The following is a 21,450-nucleotide window of genomic DNA, read 5'->3' as shown; positions in this document are numbered from 1 at the left end:
CCCCCAGACGCTAGGCGGAGCTTCTGCTGGCAGTGTGTCCCCTGGTCAGGAGGAAATGTTGGTTGTCCCTGGGGTTTGGTCTCTAGGGGCGGGAGGCAGACAACTTGGGTTCAAAACCCACTGTCCCCCCAAAAACCTCCCCAGAACAACTGACAACCAACCACCTGATCTCTGCCCCCCCCACCACCACAGTTTCTGCACGTCACAAAGGCATTTTTTGGGGAGGGGATTGTTTTTGTGACAGGGTCTCCTTATATGGTTTAGGCTGGCCTTGAACTATGTAGCTGGGAGCTAGCCAGGCTGGGCTAGTAAGGACCTTAGAAATTAAATGCTTCTGAATTCTCCAGCAGGTGTAAAGGCTTTGGATTACAGACACTTCAAGGCAGCACAAATGCTATGTAAAACTCGTTTTACTCCACACACCTAAATCCCAGAACTTTTGGAGATCAAGGCAGGATTCCAAATTCAAGGCCAGTCTGGGAAATTTTGCAAGATCCTGTCTCAAAATTTAAACAGGGCTGGGGAGGTAGCTGAGTGTGAAGGCCCTGGATTCAATCCCAGTGCCTCCCTCCCCCTGCCTAAAAAACCCCTTCAGTTTTCCAGTGATGAAACACGAGTTTTCAGGATCCTGGGCCATTCGGAGACTCAGGCAGGTAGGCAGGCAGGGCAGGGCAGGGGAACGCCACACCACCCTGCATCCAGCACAGCGGAAAAAGCACAGAATAGACACACCAACAGTTTATAAATATATAACTATATTTATTTTGAATATTAAATACTTTTTAAATTACAAGCAATTTATTGAATCACACTATGCATCAATATACAGTAAAAATCTTACAGTTTAAAAATGTACACAATTTAAACTGAAAATTCATTAACTGTTACACTGCTGTGAACCGTTTTCCGCCTGTGGTTAGTACAACCTGGAAGGTGAGACGCGGTAGGTGACCAACCCCAGGTCCGTGTCTGCAGACAGACAGGAACAGCACGTACACAACGCACAGGCCCCTCCTCAGGACCCCGCTCTCCCCACACCGGATCTCAGCGACAGAACAGCCCCATTCACACCTCTTCAGGGGACAGAGTAGGTTACTGGTGCTGCAACACTGTCAACACATCTCTAAGAGCTTAACTTCCATGTCAGAGAGTTTTCCTTCTCAACAGCCAGGACTGCAGCCAACCCATTACTACGCAGGAATATTGTTTTGAGATTTAAGTCTCAAGCCAGTGTGTACACCCATTCTTATGTTAAGGCTACTTCTCCCAAGGCCAATGCTCTGAAGCTCAAAACTTCAAAGACGACAACTGAATTTTCAGGTGACGGAGGGGCTGGGTAGAGGAAAATGAGGAGATGCCTTCCTTCCACCTGGTCCTGGGGACAGCCATGTGATAGGTCATTAACTCTACAAATGCCCTCTGGGAAATATGAATAAAAAGAAGGAGTTTTGAAAGGCCTTTTATGGCAGCAAGATATACAAGGACTTTTCTCAGGTAAAGCCATCTCTACAGAAACAGTGGGGCCTGAACATTTAAAAATAGAATGGATGCTCTGCTGTCAATTCAGCACAGTTAAACTTGCTTCTTTCACCCTGAAAATGAACAGCTTCTGACCCAGATGTGGGGTCTCAGGAGGAGCTGGGAGCACTTTCTCCATGTTTCTCTTTCTGCCTTATGACAGGGTTGGCTAATAACACAAATCAGCATCTGGCTAGAAGACAAGTGAAGGGTAGATTACTTGTACAGTAGGATCTAAAATATACACACTCTGCCAACCAGGTATGAGCAAACCCCTCCCCTCCCCACATCATCTAGAGAATGCCACTGGTTTACTTCATTGCATAACTAGTTAGAGCAAGTATGTTTGAAAACCTACCACTGATAACTGATTTATCTGTAAAAAAAAACAAAAACAAAAAAATTACACAACAGAGCACGTGCTGATATTTCAAAAATGGGCTGAAGTTGTAATCCATTTAAATTTTTTTGTATTGCTTGAGATTCCAAAAGAACATGTTGACTCACATGTTGATGAGAAATAGTCTCCCCTTCCATGCAACACCACAGTACGATCCACCCCCCCCATGTATAAAATGCTTCTTTTGGCAATAAATTATGAGTGATATAAAAATTTAAAATGGGACTTACGTTAAAATCTTTTTTTTTTTTTTTTTTTTTAATTTTTGGGGACGAACAGCAGTTTAATTCCTCTGGCACTATTTGACCTTATGTTAAAATCTTAATGTAGTGAAAATGTACAGCCCCGAAATATCAATAAACTTATCCTGGGCTTACTGCATAAGCAGGCCATATGGTCTATGCATCTGCTTGATTTTAGTTGTTAAATCTGAATTCCTTTGACCTATAATTTAAATAATCTAATAGAACTACCTCTCATTTCTCTCTCAATCAATTAAGACTAGTAGATAGCGATAAAAATTCAGAAAACTCAGAAAGTCTCCATGGTAAGAAATTCAGAGTTATGATAGTTTTGGCAAAATCACCTTCAAGGGCCCTGTTTCTAATACAGGTGTCACAAGAGCCAGGGCCCCCTGCACAGCCCGGCACTCGCTCTGTTCACATCAAGTGGGGGACAAGGGCAACTCCACTCAGAATTTTCTTGCTCTGGAAAATTATTGCTTAGTATAAAAAAATTCATGAAGTGACTCAGGACCGGTAAGAAAGGTCACAATTTACTATGTAAACTCTAGCCAACGTCCACCTTTGCAGTCCACACTGGGGCCCAAGCCCTCCAGCTGACAGCAAGGGCCTGGAGTCATTCTGATGTCACGCTGGAGTCTGGGAGTGGACCAGCACCGGGAAACAGCTGGGGTGAAGGGCCAGTATGGGGTACCACCCGGAAGGAACATGCTGCCATGCTGCACAGCCATGGGAGACTTCCTGACGTCCAAGCAGAACTCCAGGCTGGGACACTCAGGTCAGCTTTGGGTGATGGATTCCAACGAAGTCACACTGAAGATGCTCAGTTCCTTTCATAGCAAGAGGAGGACTTGGTTCCTACAGCAGGAGGGAAGGGCCAGGCAGCCGGCCCCAGGGGGCTGTGCAGACTGTGATCTCACACAGGAGGACACCCTGGCTGCTGGGGTTCTGCTGTAGTTCCTTGTCCCTTCTGCACAGCTCCAGAATGTAGTGTGTCCTGGGTCGCATAGACTGGCCACCTCTGGCCAGACTTGGAGTGGCTCTGAGCTGAAAATCCAGCTCTGGAAATGTTTTCAGAGCTGGAATCAACACTACCTGCAGTGGACAAATCACCCTTGGTAGCCAGAGCCCCTCAGGGGGACATGCATACCTTGGAGGTCCCCACCTTTTCGAAGGAAGAACTCAACAGGACTCACACGGCCTAGCCGCACATGACCTGCCGCACCACACCGTGGCCCTGGACTGCAGCCAGAGCTGAGTGTGATGTGCACCTGTCACCTTTACCAAAAGGGTTTAAAACACCAGGGCAGTGGGGGAATCTCATGGGGAGGCTGTAAGACCCTTTGGCAGCCCAGCGAAGCTGCATGTGCCACAGGAAAACCACCTTCTAGGGAAGAGACAAAATGTGTTTGATTCAATCATTTTAAGTAACAGAGCAGTATTTTTGGACTCATCAAAAATATTTCCTATAAGAACATAAAACACTAACATTCAGAATCAGTATCATGTATGAAAGAGTACCATATATACAGCTCCAACAATTCTGAAGACAGCATCATCACTCAAAATATTTAAGCTTTACAAGTACCATGCACGGCAAACTATCAAACAGGAAAAAAAAATCAAACTAGTGGTTAGCACCAGCTTGACCTGCCCTATTTTCCTTGAATAATTTACGATTCTGTACAATACTGGGGACTCTTAGAACACTTATCCACAGTGCAATTACAGAGAGCAGTTAGTGATTTCTTTTAAAACAATAAATGTGGCTCACTGGTGACCATTCCCCGGGTGCATCCTCCATGGCACCTGTGCCCAGACCCGGAGGCACAGGTGTGGACACAAAGGACAGCAGCACAGAAAACAGACACACCCTGGGGCACGCACAGTTCCCTCCTCGGATGCAGAGCGACCAGTGTGTGAGCGAGGACAGCTGGGTGTGCGGCTGCGGGCAGTGGTTGGTGCAGCAGGGCCACACCCCCTCGGCTCCTGCTCCAGTCCTCCAGTCTTGCTCAGCTGCTGCCGCTGCTTGGGCTGATGGGTGGGAACACCGCTTGGGCCTGGAGACTTCGTGGCCACCTAGTCCTTTTCTCCATCTTCGCTGCTGCCTGTTTAGGAGAGGGAAAGCAATGTGACAAAGTAGGTTTCAAAAACAATTGTCCCAGATAATAAATCGGGAGAACCTGACCAGCGTGGCAGGAAAAGGACTTGCAGCTCAGGTCTGGCTGCCTCACACCTGCTGAGCTGCCTCATCCGTCTTTAGCGTGGGGTCTGAAGGCTCTGCGCACCTAGCTGCTAGGCGGCAGCTCAGCACCCACACTAGGGGCGAGGAAGGAAAGCAGCCCGAGACGCAGGCAGGCAGGCAGGCAGGCAGGCACACACGCAGGGCAGGTCCTCAGGTGCAAGCGTTATCTCCTCGGCACCAGTGAAGCCGTGCAAACACAAATAAAAGCTCTTTATGGTTCACATTTATTATTTGATCTGTAAACTTCAAATAGAAAAATGCACCTATTTATTAACATTTATCTTCCCATCTAGGTACGGGAAAAATGACCCATATGTTCAGATCCTGCCGCTTCAAATGTGCCCGTCCGTGCCCATGCATTCCCGCCCGGCCCTCTGGTATCACACGGAGACCAGGACTTAATGGCTAAATCAACATTCCTAGGGGAAAAGCCAGAGTGCCCAGGCTCAACTCCAAAGCCTCAGCGAATGTTCAGAGGAGCCTGCGCCTGCTGAAGGGCTACAGCTTTGGGAAAGAAGTAAAGACTGCGGAGCAGGGCAGCTGCCAGCGGAAAAGGAAGAGACAAGCTGGGGAACTGCTGGTGTCCCTCAGCCAGGGCACCTGAGTGCAGCAGGGGTAAGCAGGAATTAGTTTCTAAGTGTTACTAAATCCATCGACAAGTTTCAGGATTGTAGGAGATTTATAGAAAAAAATGTATACATTCACTCACAGTACTGGGGACTGAACTCGGAGCCTTCACACTGAGCTACAGTCCTAGTCATTTTTCCTATGCAATGCCACGCTATGCTATGACAGGGTCTTGTTAAGTTGCTAAGCTGCAAAGTTGCCCAGGCAGAGCTCAAAATTGCAATACTCTTGCCTCAGCCTCCCAGAGTGCTGGGGTTACAGGTGTGCACCACCTCGCCTGGTTATAAAAACAGATTTATAATGTATTCAGCAAATACCCAGAAATATCAGATTATCAGGCCTTCAAGTCCACCGGGGTGGGGGGCGGGCGGGCAGGCATGGACGACGACACCACCAAGGCAAATCCTGGCCCGAGGCCACCTGCCCATGTGGGGCGCTTCTCACCTCCTTGCTCGATGTCCGAGTCAGTGAGGTGCGTGAGAGAGAAGCTGGCGATGTTGGCAGGAGAGATGGAGAACCTGGAGCAGGGTGACACAAGGGGCCAGCTCTGCTCTGTGCTCCGGGCAGGCGGGGGCGGGGAGAAGTACTTGGACGGCTGGAGGGAGGGCTTGGAACCCAGAAGGTTGCTTGTCGTCTTCGACATGAAAGGATCTGGGGAGAAGTCATCATCCCACTCAAAGCCCCCACCTGAAAAAAAGAAATCCTCCCGTTATCACTGCGCAATGAAGAGCAGGAGCCAGGAAGCACAGGAGTGCTGGGCATGCGAGCCAACCCTGGCCCTGCTGCCAGGTGGCCTGCTGTGCCCCAGCTGTCTCGAGGAGGTTACTCAAAGCGGTAATAAGCCATGTGCTCCTGCCAGAGTGTTTACACTAGCCAGTGCTCTGTTGTCTGTTAGTGCTTACACTAGTGAGTAAAGTGGAATACCTTCTTCGTCCGTGGAGCTCTCAGAGTTTAGGGTCTTGCTCAGGTAGGGTGAGCCCGAGGTCGGGGCTGGGCTGCTGGGCCCGGGGCGGTGTGCTTCTCCTCCACAGTGCCCCAGCTCTTTGGTTGGGGTCTCCTGAAAAGCCAAAAAGATGTGCCCATCAGCCTGCGCCCGGGAGCCACCCAGTGTGCTGCAGCCCAGCTGGCGGGTGCTTTGCGGTTTAAAGCAAGGTCGGCTTCACCCCTGGTAGGCAGGGACCAATGGGTGGCCTGGCTCTCCCTCTGAACTCAGCCCCAACAACTGGGCAGGACAGTGAAGCAGCTCAGAGGCAGATGGGGACGACTCTGAGTTCAAATGTCACCAAACCCGCACTTCCTCTCCAGTTACCCTCTGATGTCCTTGGCCTGGATCAGCTCAGCCTGAAAGCCAGAGGGGTCACAGTGTGCACAGAGCTGTGGCCTTTGGTTCTGGCTCCAGAAGAGGAAGGAGGCTTCTGAGGTCCAGAGAGGGAAGTCTAAGGATTTTTTCCTCTACCTCTTCCTGTTCTGCCACCACCGGACCTACGCAACCCCGGAGTGACAGGAGCCTGGGACTCTGAGGGGCCTGAAGTCTCCTCTGCACCGGTGGATGGTGATCTGGAAGTGAGAGAACTGCTGCTGATTTCTGCTCTGTGTTGCTGGGGCAACACAGCAGCCTCAGGCCCCAGCCCGGGGAGGTTCACAGAGCTACAAAGTCCAGGGCCGGTGGAAGGAGCAGAGCTCAGAAGAGTGACCCTAGAAAGTGGCTGGGGGGAAGCCTGGGCCTACCTTAACAAACCCCAAACAACACGCAAAGCTTTGAGGGCTGGAACGGGCAGGGATGGAGGGGGAACACTGGACACTGTGCTCTGGCCTGGCCCCAGGTGGCATCCACTATAGCAAAGGCTTCTAAAGGGGAACGAGCACTGAAACCACGACCCACAGCAGCTGAGTGGGGCCGCGGCCTGAAGCCAGCTGGGGAAGGGCTAGGAAGACAAAAGTATCAACATTCGCCACAGAGCTTAGCAAGACAGAATAATCTCATGGCGCCATCTAAAACAAACTCTACAATCACCCAGCAGCCAAAGAACCAGACAAAATCTAATTCACAGGGGCAACAGCAACAACACATGCCCGTGTCAAGAGGGCACAGGTGCTGGAATTACCTCAAAAAGACCTTAAGGAGCGCTGAGGCCGGGAGTGTCACTCAGGGGCAGGGCACTTGCCTCCCATGTGTGACAGACACCTTGTATTCAATCCCCAGCACCAAAAAATACCACAGTAAAACAACAAAACCTCCCGCCAACCAAGGACACATGCGTGTGCGTCCATGCGCGCATGCACACACACGCCCCCTCATAAAAAAGCAAAGAACAAACTCCTGCAAGTAAGGGTTAGCACTCTCAAAATGAACAGAAATACAGAAAGTCTCAACAAAAGGACAGACAAGCCAGAAAGCGGTACATGCTTGTAATTCCAGCTACTTGGGAAGGTGAGGTATCACAAGTTCTATGCCAGCCTGGTCAATTTAGCAAGACCATGTCTCAAAAGAAGCTTTAAAAAAAAACGTTTGGGGATGTGGCTCCGTGGTAGAGCACTTGCCTAGCCCCCACAAAGCCCTGGGTTCCAGCTCCAGCAGGAGGGACACAGAGGAGAAATAGAAATGACCTAATCCAGCCAACAGCAAGAAAAACAACTGGAGGAATGAAAAGAACAGAGCCTTGGGACCTGTGGAAGACCCCAAAAGGTCTAATGCTAGGGTCTCAGGCAGAGAGGAGAGCATTGTGCAGTAAAAGTACTTGGAACAAATAACGGCTAAAAACTTCTCAAACTGGTGCAAAATATAAAGCTATAGATTCACAAAGCTCAGTAAACTTGACATGGAATAAGCACAAAACCCAGGCCCGGGTGCCTCACAGTTAAACTCCTGACAGCTGAAGATGAAGGAAAGCCTCTTAACAGCAGCTGGAGAGAACAGACTTATTAAAGGGGGCAACAATCTCAGGGACTGCAAATCTCTCCTGAGAAGCCATGAAGGCCACAAAGAAGCGATGCTTTTTTGGAGAGGGTGCTGTTGGGAATGGAGCCCGGGGTAGGTGAGTACAGTGGCAGCTCAATTCACAAACTGAATTTGGTCCCAGATTCTGGAAAAGATGGCCACATTCGTGTTCATCCTGGGGAGATGGCTCCAGTCATGTTTGTCGCCTGATGCAGACTTCACAAACAAAAGCATTTGTGAACTGAGACACCACTGTTCTCTACTGCACCCTAGCTAGAAGTGATCTCTTCACTAAAAGAACTGTTAACACAGAACTGTGTATTTAGAGAAAAGATTCTTGGGGAGTAAGTGTGGGAGGGAGAAAAACTCAGAATTTGTTGCCAATAGATTTGGAGGGAAAAATAAATTTAAACAAAGAGAACAGAGAAGCTGAACAAACTTCTTCAGTTGGAAGGTCACTGTCCGCAGATATAAACCTAGAACATCAATGATGAACAAGAACAATGGAAGTGGTAACATCTGGGTAAATATAAAACTGTTTCTCTCCTCTTGAGTTTCGTAAAATATGTTTGATGACTGAAAGTAGAACTCACTGCCCCATCTACGGGGTTTCCAATGGGCCTGTATGTCACACCATCAAGTGGGGGAAGGGAGGACCCGCAATCTGTGCAGTAGCCAGGTCTCTTCCTTCCATGTGAGGTGGTGAAGTACTGATGCCAAGCAGACAGTGAGTACACTGAAATCCCTAGAACAACCTCTACCAGAACTGTAATACAGAGAAGATACACAGTACATGCACAGTGGGTAAATTAAAATGTCATACTAACAATTTTCAGTTACTCAAATGAAGGAGACAGGAAGAAACAGAAGAGAAAATGTTGCACCTAAATTCAAATATATTAATAATTTCATGAAATGTTTAAACACACCATTCAAGACAGATTTCCAAAACAGATTTTATAAACAACCCTTCCTCGTGCTCTCTCGGTGGGTGGGGCGACAGAAGGAAACGCTTATCAGTGCGACTAAATCACAGTTAGGTACGAGTAAAAGTTCTACTGCATAGCCGGGCAACCACAGATAACGTGTATTTCTAAAAGCTAGAAAAGATGGTCTTGAATGACTCACCATCAAGAAACGATAAATGTTTGAGATAAATGTTTATCTTGATTTAAACAATATGCAATGTATACATGCATGGCGCCCCCCTAAATATGCACAATAAAAATAAATTTAAATTAAAACCCTACTAGATAAGAACTCATGTCAAATATAATAGAGGTAGATTAAAAGTATAAACATGAAAAAAAAAAGATATGCCACACAAACACTAATCACAAGCTAGAACAGCCACCTGAACATCACAGAAATAAAGGACGTTACATAATGATAAAGGGGTCCATTCACCAAGACCATCGTCCTAAATGTACTTGGATCTCATGGAGCTGCAAAACACACAGCAAAAATAAAAAGGGAAATGGACAATTCTAAAACTGCAGCTGAAGACTTCAACATTCCCCTCCCAGCAATTGATAGAAACATCAGCAACAGTGAAGAACTGAGCAACGCTCCCAAAAATGTAATTTGGACATTTATAATCTACCCCACAAAAGGAAAATATAGCCTTTCATGCGCCCACAGGACATCCACCAAGACAGACCATATCCTGGCTCTAAAATAAACCTTAACACATTTGAAAGAACTGAAACCACACAAAATATATTCTCTGACCATAATGGAATCAGACTAAAAGTCAATTCACAGAAAGATACAAGAAAATCCCCAAACCTTGCATGTGAAACAACAGACTTAGAAATAATCCATGAGTCAAAGAGCAAGTTTTAGGCAAAACTAGGAAATACTTTGAGCTAGATGAGAAGGATAAAGATGTGTGAAATGCTAAGACAGCACAGAGAAAAATTTATAGAATTAAATGCTAATATTAGAAAAGAAAAAAGGTCTCAAATCCTAAGCTTTTACCTTAAGTATCTAGAAAAATAAAATCAAAATAAATCCAAAATAAGCAGAAGGGAGAAATTAATAAAGACAAAGCAGAAATCAATGAAATTGAAAAAAAGAAAAAACTCCATGAAAGCAAAAGCAATTATTTGGAGAGATCTGCAAGTCTAAATCATCTCTTCCTGAAGCTACTCATTTTATGGGGCCAGCATTATCCTGATATCAAAACCAAAGGCAGTGCCAAAAAGAAAACAAAAAAAACTACAAGAAAAACTGAGGCGGAAAGTGGCCTGGCAGGTGAGGTGAGGAGCACCCGGAGAGGCGTGGGACCACACAGCCTCTGGGCTCCCAGATTTGGATCTGCTGAGCACAGGAAGCTGCTTCTCCTCCTCTAGGCCCGCTGCCCCCAGCACACATGGTATATTCAGATGTGGAGGTTTAAGGATTTCCTCTTAGAAACAAGGCACATTAGAACACAGAGAAAGAGCATACAGCAATGTGCAATAGAAAGGAAGCCAAAAACAGCTGGGCATAGCGGCACGTGCCTGTGATCCCAGCTACTCTGGAAGCTGAGGTAGGAGGATCACAAATTCAAACCCAGCCTGGGCAACTGAGACTGTTTCAAAAGAAAAGATTAAAGCTAGGGCTGGGAATGTAGCTCAGTGTGAAGGCCCTCAGTGTGTGTTCCATCCTTAATACATCCAAGAAGAAAAGAAAAGGAAATCCTGAAAAACCAGCCAGGTCTCCTGCTCTTATATATTTGTGTGTATGTGTATTTAGTACCAGGAATTGAACTCAGGACCTCGTGCTTGCAAGGCAGGCAATGGCACCCCAGAGCTAAATTCCTGGCCCGAGGAGAGAGACTTTGAAGGCTGTGTAGAGGAGCCTGGGTCTTCACTGACCAACTTGGGTTACAACCAGCCTTGGGAATGAATTGAGCTGGTAAGTCCAGGGTCCACTGTACATCTCTGCCTAATCGTGGAAATGTAACCAACCCAAGTTACTTTGTATAATCACTATCTTCTCTCAAAATGGCAATTAAAAAACAGACCATACTCAACTTTCTAACAGTGTGAAACTTCAACACACAGACATGTCTGATAATCTCAGAGGAACAGATACCTGGTCAAACAGGTAGACTGTGACATCATCGAAAAAAGTGACTGCCTTCTTTTCCTTCTTCCAGGCCTCGGGCAGCTGATCCATGGCCACGGCTGCCGCTGCCGGCTTCAGCAGGCTCCGCAAGTGCCGGCTGTCCTCTTCGTTGCTGAGGATCACCGGCACTGGGTGCTCCGCGTCGTCTTCCGACTCAGAGCTGAGGCTGTGCAGGTTGAAAGCCCTCAGATCCTCGTCGGAGTCATCGCTGTTTTCGTCCTCCTCGTCGGCGTCCATCCCGTCCTCGGAGAGGTCAAGCATCCCAGACACGCCGAGTTTGCCCAGGTATTTCCCTTCGATGTCTGGCTCCTTCAGCTTGGGCCCCTCGGGGTGGCCAGAGAAGGGCTTGTCCGCGGCAGGGCTTGTGTGCGCCAGGAGCTCATTGGTATTGGTTCCTGTGGAGGTGAGGGTGCAAGGGTGCGCCTCCTGTGCCTCGAGGTGATCGCCACTGCTCAGTTCCGAAATCGGCAAGCTTAAGGGGCTGCGAGCTTCGTCTTCCCCAGGAGGCCTCTGCTGGAAAACAGCCTGAGCTGGCTCCAACATTTCTCCCAACGGCAGGTGACTGGGATGTTGCAGAACAGGTGGGCAACTTTGATCTGGCTGGCTTTTTTGGGCTTGCAGGCAGCCGTCTTCGGCACCAGGGCTTTGCTCTGGGATGACTGGCTCGGGCAGCAGCTGGTCCTTTGTTACCAAGGCCGAGGTGGAAGCCCCTGGGACCTCCTCGGACTTTTTATCCGGCTCCGAGTCATTGTCCGAGAAGTATGCCGAGTCTCGATATGAGCTCTGCGAGACTGGGGCAGAGGTCTGTGAGGCGCCTTCTGCAACCCTGTGGCTATCACCTGCATCCGGGACCACGACGCCTGGGTTGGGAGGCAAGCTGCTGTGCCCAGGGTCTCCAGCAGCGGCTGAGTCTGAATCTGAGGTGCCCTCGGGGGTGGGGTGCAGAGTCCACTCGGGAGACTCCAAGTTCTCTGTTTCGTAGCCACTGTCTGCTGGCTTATCGGGAGGCAGGAGTTTCTGAGGGGTGTGGGAGCCTAAGGCCTCCAGTAACACCTCATGGACATCCACAGAATCCAGAGAGTCTGGGGTCTCCACAGATTGCTCAGAGGTCAGGACGGCTGTGGACAAACTGTCTTCCAGGAGGCTGTCCTGGCTAGTGGAATCCGAGGAAAGGGCAGATGCCAAGCCTGTGTCTTTGGTGGCATCTTTAGAATTGAGCTGATTTAACGTCTCCACGGCTTCTAAGCTCTTCTCCTGCAAACTGCCACCATGCTGGTCTTCTGTAAAGGGCTGATTTTGTAAGTCCTGTCTGGATTCTGGAAGACTATCCCCTGTATTGGCCTGACTGGCAAGGAAACCATCCACAAGGGCAGTGTCCCTTTTGGTTGGTCTCAAGGCCTCCCCGTTTTGCTGAGTCCTGTCAGGGGGCCCGTTGTCCATGCTGTGGGTTTTGGCATTGGTGGAAGGGATTTCCGTGGTGGCAGTCACAGAGTCTGGGTGAGGGTCCTGGCAAGCACAGTCCTCAGAGACGCTGCAGTGCAAACCTGTGGGCTTGCTTACTCCTGGCCTCAGAAGTGAGTCTGAGGAGCCGCCAGGAGGCGCTTCTTCTGCTGTGAGAGAGGTAGGAGGTACCTGTATTTCCGGGGAAGATGATACTGAGGCGCTCTGAGTGGTGGCCTTGAGTGTGATACCTGCATCTTCTCCACCCTTGAAACTTGTGTTCTCCTGTGGCAAAGGAGAGCCGGGTGTATCTTCTACAAACTCAAGCTCACTGTCTAGAGAGTTTGTGCATGCTGTTTCCAACAGAGCTTCAGTAAAACCAGCATTCTTAAGTTCTGTGTGAAGATCATTAATAAGCTGTTTGCTAGACAGTGAGCCTTTCAGTAAGTTTTTCTCCTGAAGAAATAAGAAGTTTTCTGACAGTTCTTGAACATTCAATGGATCTAAGTGATCTTGACGCAAAAGATTTTCTGATACACAAAAAGGCTCGTGGTCAAAAAGCTTTTCTTTGTCAGAGTGGCAAGTTATTCCTGACTGTCTGGGGTCCTCCAAACTTGAACCTAAAGTGGCTGCCTTAAAGTCAGCTGGTACTCCATTTAGTTCCATTAAGTCGAATATCTTTTGGTGGCTGGGCAAATCCTCAGCTTTCTCAAGATCATTAAGTATATTGTTGAAAGGGCTCTCAGGGCCACTGGTAACATGTAAGTCCTCAGCTAAGCTAAAATCTTTAGGGTCTGTACTGCTTTGGAAGAAATCCTCATCTGTGCTAGATCCCTCCAAGTCAGGGTTCCTGAGGGCTATGAACCGGGACGCCTCGGCTCCTGCCGTTTCTGGGTTATCCATTTCTGTGGTGAGTAGTGTTGGTGGATAATCGAGCTCCAAGTTGCTTCTGGTTTTTTCTTCTAATTGGATGTAATAGTCGCTTCCAACAGAAAGGTTGTGAGCATCAAACACAGGAACCACTCCAGGGGCTCTAAGGGGGACCTCCTGGCCACTGTCATCTTGCTTCCCGGGCCCAGGATCTGAAAGGGAGCTCTCAAACACTTCAACGGGAAAGAAGATGCTGGAGTAGGACAAGGCTTCGTCTGGGTGGCCCCGGCTACGCGCATCAAAATGATCGTGCTTGGCAGCCTCCCACACGTACTCGAAGCTCAGCCCCTGGCTTGTCTCAGTCACCGTGAGGACTTCCTCCACCTCGCGACCAAGCCTGTCTCTTGTAAAGTTGTCGAGGATTGGGAATGCGGCATTGCTTGAGGTGTCTCTGCTGTTGGTGTTTGGCTTGAGAGTGTTCCACTGTTGCTCAAAGTCGACTTCCGGGTCCCGCTGGCTCTGCATCCGCAGGTAAGTCAGCAGTCTGTGCACGTCCTCGGCTGCTGGCCGCTTGTCTGGTGACAGCCAACAGAACTGTAAAACTTCGTACCTGGGCGGCACAGGAGAGGCAATTAGCGGAATGATAATTAAAATAAAAGACTTCACAAGGACCCTGAAAGTCAACTCAACACCCTAAATGCTTCTGAACCTCAATCACTGCCAAACAACGTAAGGAGTTTAGTTCATGGGGATATCACGGTGCAAGAAAAAAATGAAGAAATGTAATATTTGGCCTATTCATTTTTTGTGTTTTCAGGACGTTTTGAGGTAGCCAGCTGCAATTCATTTCATTGTTCTTCTGGTGATTAAGCAATGCCTTGGCCACTGAATTCAGAAACAGGTGAAACAGGTCTACCATGCTCTCCTCTTAACACATGCACTATCTCACACTTTTTGATTTACTCATTTTATTTTGTGAGAATTCACATGGACAAATGCTCCTCCAGCTGATCTCTACTCAACTAATAAGAGCAGTTTCTGTGGCATGTGGCTTCCTGTGATCAGGCAGGAGCTGAAAGAAGAGCTGGGTCTCTGCTATGTCTTGTATCTAGAGCTCCCCACAAAGCCTCACACGCTTATAGGTGAGACTTTTTGGAGGTGGCTGGATCATGGGGTGATGCTGGACTATGGTGTGTGATTCCGGATTAAGAGTGTGTGATAACTAAATTGGTTTAGCATAGATCTGGGAGTGGATAATGGGAAAGCCCATCCTGGGTATGGGTGGCACCATCCCAAAGGCTTGTGGACTGCATGGGATAAAGAGGAAAGGGAGGCTTGCAGCTGGTGATTGCTGCCTCCTGCCTGCTCTGCCATGGACTGTTTCTCCTCTGCAATGCCCCTCTGCCATGCCACCCTGCTTTGGAACTAGCAGACTATGGACTGAAACCTCTATAAAACTGTAGAGCTACAATAAACCTTTCCTCGCTTAACTTTGGGTGTGAGAACAGTAACCAAGACAGATTCTGGAGGGCTGGATGACTATGGCTAAAATCTTGTACCCACAAGCAGAAGCGATGACAAAGACGACAATATTTGGGTTTTTTTTTTGGTAATGGGGATCGAACTTGGGACCTTGCGCTTGCAAGGCAGGCGCTAGAACCACTGAGCTAAATCCGCAGCCCCAACAAAGACAATGTCACAGCCCTGCATTTAGAGATTATGTATGTTGAGTTGTTCTGGATCAGACAACTCTAGCAATCAGGGAGCAGAGCAGAATCTGAAAAAATCCAAAGATTTGCATAAAAAGTAAATTTGTTTTGCAAGTGTCAATATACACTATGCAAATTAATTTCCATTGCCAGTTTGAACACTATCATATTTATGCTATCCAAGCTCTCACACATTAGTCACTGCTTATATAAAAAGCTTTGTTTTAAAACAATTCTACAACAGAAGACTCCCTAAAACTGGCTTTTCTAATCAGTTCAATTTTTAAATTTATTGCACATAATATACAAATTCCTGCTTGTTGTAAAAATTTTTTGAAAATACTACTAAAATTTAAAAAGATATTAATTCTTAAATCAGTCATGAATAATGTAAAATGGTTATTTTTCATAAAGCCTTCAGTTTAAAAACAGGAAACAAGCTGGGCGTGATGGTGCAGCCTGTAATCCCAGCACTGTGGGAGGCTGAGGCAGGAGGACCACAGGCTGAAGCCCAGCCCGGGCAACTCAGTAAGACCCTATCCAAACAAAAAATAAAAAATAAAAAAGGGCTGGGCATGTAGCTCAGTGCAAAGGCCCTGGGTGCAATCCCCAGGACTTAGCAAATAAGCAGGAAACATATGAACTGACACCAAGGAAATATGACTTCCTTGTCTTTTGTAAGTGACAAAGCAGAATGTGAAGCTACTGACCATCTATCAGAATAGGGTTGCTCCAGTTGGGGCTTTGGGAGCTTTGTGTCTCTCTCCCTGATGACCTGATTGAGGACGTCCAGGTCGGACAATTTTGCATAGGGCTGAGCAGCATTATTAAAAAGCTCCCAAAGTGTCACACCCAGAGACCTGTGGAAACAGAAAATGATTACTTCTCTCTCCCTTTAGATGTCAAATTTTTAACACATACATTTTTCTTTGTACAATCAGTAATTTCAAGGACAAGGTGTGTATTTCTATTAATAAGATCACTTACAAGATAAAATATCTCTCAAATCAATAACTGACATCACAGTTAATACGGGGAAAAAGGCATTTCCATGAAAATGAGGAGAATAAGAACATGTCCTCACTGTACTATCAACAATACTTCACAAATCTTGGCCAACTCATAAAAATATGCAACAGAGGTAACATGCATCATCATAAAGATATACTCGTCGGCTGTAAAGGCTCAAACTAGCTGAAAGACACTAGCATGTCTTAAGTCCTCAGCAAAAGGATTAGAGACAAGATTAATACTCTGAATTTTGAGACAGAAAAAAATGCCATTCACAATAGTTGTAAACACCAGAAAGTATCTTAAGGAAATCCTTGAGCAAAATTCTCTTCCCTGTAAGACCCATGCATCTCTTGTTCTGGTTATTCCTTAGTACCCTAGGTTTGTGGCCACTATCTGGTTCCAGAAGAGGCTTCAGGATTGTGTCACTGAGGTGAGAGAACCCCTTCTTGCTCACTCCCAGTGCTCTGTCCCCCTGGAAATGGCCTCAGCTGCTGGGCTAAATGAAGTACTTTTCCTTTCCTTCTGGGTCTCTCCACATTTCCTTCCCACGACATACTGTTTTGTTGAGACTCTCCTACTGAGATGTTCCCAAACAGAGCAGTTATTTGTTATCTGTGAAGCTTAAAACACACTCGATGATACTTAGTGTGACCCACCCCCAAGGACTCTGAGCTGGCAGACCAGCTGTGGCCTAGGAAGCTGGCTGGGTATCTGTGGTTTATGTAATGCTGATCAGTACGTGTCTAGAATGTGTATTCAAGTAGCAAACTACTGACTTAACAGTTTATCTGACACTGTAAAATACAACTTTAAATTGTCTTATTTGTATAAATTAGTGAAAAAATTTAGCATATTCAGTATCTAAGTTGAGGGGTCATTTCTGTCAAAGGAAATAAAAGAACCTAAGTCTCAATCCAATCCTGCAAGTAAGAAGTGCTTCTCTTCCCCAACACAGAACTGTTCGGGGCAGATGACTTTTCTCTGAGACAGGGTCCCACTATGCAGTTCGGGCTGGCCTCAAACTCGCAGCAACCCTCCTGTCTCAGACTCCCGGTTGCTGGAATTACAGCTGTGCGCCACCATGCCCGGCTGATAACTGTTTTGTACCAAAGAAATTTAAGACAACATGAATGACTTTAAAGAGTTTACAATTTAACTAAAGAAAATAAGAAATTCAGATGAAATACTAACAACCAAAAAGGTGCTCTATGATCAGTGGCTACATGAGTTGTACTGCCATCAAGCCTGGTCTAACCTTGGGCAAACCTGCACACCTGTCTCCACTCCTCCACATCCTTAACGTCCCTCCCTTTTGCCCTTCTAATAAGGCCCATTCCCACCCCACTCCCTGAGCCAGGACTTCTTCAGAGGACACGGAGCACGGGCTTCCCCGCTCCTTAGGACCACTGGTTCTTCTGCACAGAGAAGTGTCCCACAGGCCTTTCCCCTCTTTACCTACGCTCTCTGCATGGGTCCCTCTTGCTCAGCCCGGGGTGGGGGGTAGGGCCTCTGTGTTGGGCAGGGCCCAGCAATGCCGCCAAGGACTGTTCCAATAGTCAGAAGCAAGGGCTGCTCAGTCTCAGAACATGGCCTGTTTTCAAGCCAATCACCCCTACAGTACAGTAAGAACTTGGGATGAAACATAAGAAGACAGTGCTGTGGTGCACACCTGTAATCTAGCACTCTGGGAGGCTGAGGCAGGAGGATCCCAAGTTTGATCCCAGCCTGGGCAACTTAGCAAGACCTTCTGAAAAAAAAAAAAAAAAAGCTAGGGATACAGCTTAGTGCCAAGGCCCTGGGTTCAACCAATCTCTAGTACTAGAGGTTGGAGCAGGGGATGGGGATGAAAGGAACACGGGGTGAGCCCAAAGGAATAATCAGGACACCATCTAGAACTCAGAGAGCGAAGAATGCTAAACCATCTCTGCTGAAGCACTGCTCAAGGTTTAAGGGGGAATGACAGTCACGAATCAAACCCTGGGCCTGCCCAACACAGGGGGTCTCACAGAGAGACCACTGCACCTCCTTACAAGGCAAAGCTGCCATGGCCTAAAGGAAGGAAGGAGGGAGGACAGACAAGGAGTGGGGAGGGAATAAATACCTGTGTGTAAGGGTGTACGTAGCCGAAACGCACCTCAAAAACTCTAATGCTGACTACGTACAGCCCTGGCCCAGGGCTGCCCCCTGTACAGAGCAGGACACCCAGGTACCTAGCAGAAGCAAGTACGAGTCCTCTCTGGAGGACGGTGCCTCATCCTGGATCTCCAAGGATTCCCACCACAGAGAAGAGCCAGGGGAAACAAGGCACCACCAAGAACCAGGAGGACGAAGGCTTTAGTTACTAATTAATAACTAATCTAATTATTAAAAACACTGTGACAAACTTTATAAACCAATGCATTTTTTAAAAAGGTGTCTTGGCCTTCTGGCTAAGATCAAGTGCAAAAAAGAAAAAAGCAAAACCAAAACAACAAAACCCAAAAATACTCACTTCCCAGAACCTTGAAAGTTAACAGAGAGATTTAATGATTTAATGGAAGAACAGATAGAGCCAAGAGAGAATTTTATTTGTTTTTGTCCCCCCTTCCCCCAGTACTGGGGATCAAACTCAGGACTTGTACTTTCAAGGCAGGCGCGGCACCACTGAGCTAAATCCCTGGCCCTCCAAGAAAGGATTTTAGAGAAAGAATTAGTGGCTAGAGCACAGGTCTGAAAAATTAATCAGAATATGGCATAGACAGCCAAAGAGATAGAATACATAATTAAGAGACAAAAATCTGTGTCTAATTTCACTTCTGAAAAAGGACCAAATGGGGTAGAGGCAGTATTTAAAGGGCAAAGGCTAAATATTTTCCGGAACTAATAAATACCACCAACCTATAGATTTGGAAACCCAAGTAAATCCTGAGCAAAAACCTGTCAATCCACACACATACACAGCATGGTGAAAGCAGAAAAAAACAAAAGAAGTAGAGAAGAACTGAAAAGCAGCCAGAGAGAAAGTCATATTACCTTCAAAGAACTTAGGCAGACTTACAGCTGACTTCTCAAATGCAACAATGGAAGCCAGAAGATAGCAGAACGACATCTTCAGCATGCTGAGAGAAAATAACTGTCATCAAGTGAAAATACATTTCAAGAATAAGGGCAAAACAAAGCTATGCTTAGACCTACGAAAAAATGAATAGTCTCTCAGCAGTGGACTTCAATGAAGGACCCTCGTTTTAAGTAAAAGAATCCTAAAGGGAAGGTCTGACATTGATTTGAAAAAAAGGACAAAATGGTTTATTATATGGATAAATCCAAATGCACACTGATGTTGAAAAAAAGTCTGTAGGGGAGTAAAAGAACAAATTAAAATAACATTAATTATGTAGGTATCTGCACACATGGTGTATAGATAAACTGAATTAAAGTTTTTTAAGAGGGTTAAGAAATCAACTGTTAGATTAAAGTCAGTAAAGTATAATCACGCTGTAGCTTTGAGGGTTCGCCTCAAAACTAAGGAAAAGAAGAGTTAAAGGAAAATCAAAGCAAAAGAAAGCCAGGGGAGAAAAGAAAAAGACACAGGAGGAAAATAGCACCCAAAAATCTAAGTAGCTGTCAGTTAAGAAAACTATGACAGAAGCAGTTAGTCAAAGATCTGGACGTTGTTTCTGGCATCCACTACACTGACCCCTATCATGTGATACAGTCTGAACTCTTTTGTTTTTTCATCAACTTGAATAAATATTTACTAAATATTTATTGTATCCCAAGCCCTGTGGTAGGCACAGAATGTAAAATAAGGTGAGGTTTCTATTTTTAGGGAGGCAAATGGGCAAAAGAGGCAATATTCAGAGTTCATCACACCATGGCGACTGTGACCCTGCCACAGTGTCAGGAGCTGCTTTTCCACACCACCAGGCACTCTTCTTTCCACATCTTACAGCTACTTTCGTGCTCAGAGATGGATGCAGCCCTTGCTAGACAGACTTAATAAGGCGGTAAACAGGGGCTGGGGATTTAGCTCAGTGGTTCCGGCACCTGCCTCGCGAGCGCAAGGTTCTGAGTTTGATCCCCGGTACCAAAGAAGAAGAAGAAGAAAAAGTGGTAAACAGATACATACCAGATATTACTGTATTTAGTTTGTTCTGCAGTCAGCAGTCTGTCTTGGAAGCTGGTTACTAATTCTGGTGCAGTCCATCGCAGAGGGAAAATTTTTTTATCATCTGTCTCGATATAATCTTCCTGTGTTGTTAGAAAGCACATACAGTGTTCAGTAGAATTACATTTTTTGTGAGCTCAGTGACTTAATTCCAGGGCTTTCTAAAAACCACTAAAATACCCAGACTCCAAACACATTAGGAAAATAAAGTGGGTTTGACAAGAGACTTCCTGGGTGGAGGAAGGGAGGGAGACACTGCTCTGAGGGCTCCTGGCACCATGAGCCGCTCTCTGAGCCTCAAACGTTCAGTCACCCTGCCCGGAAGAGGAAGGTATGCTGCCTCTGTGCAATCAAGTGGTCTCAGCAAGACACCTTTCGCACATGCCGGGCCCTCTGCACTGAGGAGGGGTGTGCCACTGATGTGCAAGACCTCAGGCAGGAGTGTGTGGGTGCATGCTTGTAATCCCACCACTCTGGAGGTGGAGGCAGGAGGATCACAAGTTAGAACACAGCCCGGGTAACTTGGTGATATATTGAGACCCTGCCCCAAATTAAAAAAAAAAAAAAGGAAGGGGACTTGGGGATATGGCTTAGCGCAAAGGCTGTAGGTTCAATCCCCAGCACTGAATAAACAGAGACTGGGCCATTCAGTCTTCATCCTCTCAGTTATCAGTGATGGGACTCCAGGCAGGCCACAGAGGCGAGAGGCCTTTCTCCTTGTCTATAAAATGAGGATCACACAAACCTACCTCCTTCGTGATGGGGATTAAACGATAACCTGGCAACTACTTCACAGTGACTGGTGGATAACAAGTGCTCAGGACACTAGAGCTGCCACACAGATGAAGAGCCAGCTTGCACTTACATAATGTATTTTGAAGACACTGTCCCTCTGGCCCTCACAAGCATTCAGTAAGATAGAACAGATATTATCCTTATTCTGCTGCTTAGAAAATGAACGTCAGGGGCGGGCTGGGGATTTAGCTCAGTGGTTCTGGCGCTTGCCGCGCAAGTGCAAAGTCCCGAGTTTGATCCCCGGTACCAAAATCGAAAAAGAAAAAGAAAATGAAGGTCAGGTGGCTTGTGTGAGGCCTCCTGCTGGCACACACGGAGCTGCACAATCTAACTCTGTGTCCCCTCATTCAGCTGGAACACACACACACATGTGCACACACACGCACACATG

At 46.9% G+C, this 21,450-nt stretch overlaps 1 protein-coding gene across 3 annotated transcripts in view; it reads right to left on the bottom strand.

Annotated features, from left to right (window-relative positions):
• Nucleotides 1-735: 735 nt before the first annotated feature.
• Lmtk2 (lemur tail kinase 2) overlaps nt 736-21,450 on the bottom strand; it is an 89,849-nt gene continuing 69,134 nt past the window's right edge. For all 3 annotated transcript variants that reach the window (XM_004840467.3, XM_087195876.1, XM_004840468.3), the window contains 6 exons: nt 20,226-20,347; nt 15,814-15,963; nt 11,052-14,004; nt 5,957-6,089; nt 5,477-5,719; nt 736-4,268 (listed from right to left, as the gene is read on the bottom strand). In XM_004840467.3, coding sequence (XP_004840524.2) covers nt 4,240-4,268; nt 5,477-5,719; nt 5,957-6,089; nt 11,052-14,004; nt 15,814-15,963; nt 20,226-20,347 — 3,630 coding nt within the window. In that variant the 3' untranslated portion in view covers nt 736-4,239. The remainder of the gene's footprint in view (nt 4,269-5,476; nt 5,720-5,956; nt 6,090-11,051; nt 14,005-15,813; nt 15,964-20,225; nt 20,348-21,450) is intronic.

Source organism: Heterocephalus glaber, unplaced genomic scaffold, assembly GCF_053883595.1.
Source record: "Heterocephalus glaber isolate CG9 unplaced genomic scaffold, H.glaber_assembly_v1.0 deba00001610, whole genome shotgun sequence".
Taxonomy (NCBI): domain Eukaryota; kingdom Metazoa; phylum Chordata; class Mammalia; order Rodentia; family Bathyergidae; genus Heterocephalus; species Heterocephalus glaber.
This window is presented reverse-complemented; position numbering and strand designations above follow the sequence as displayed.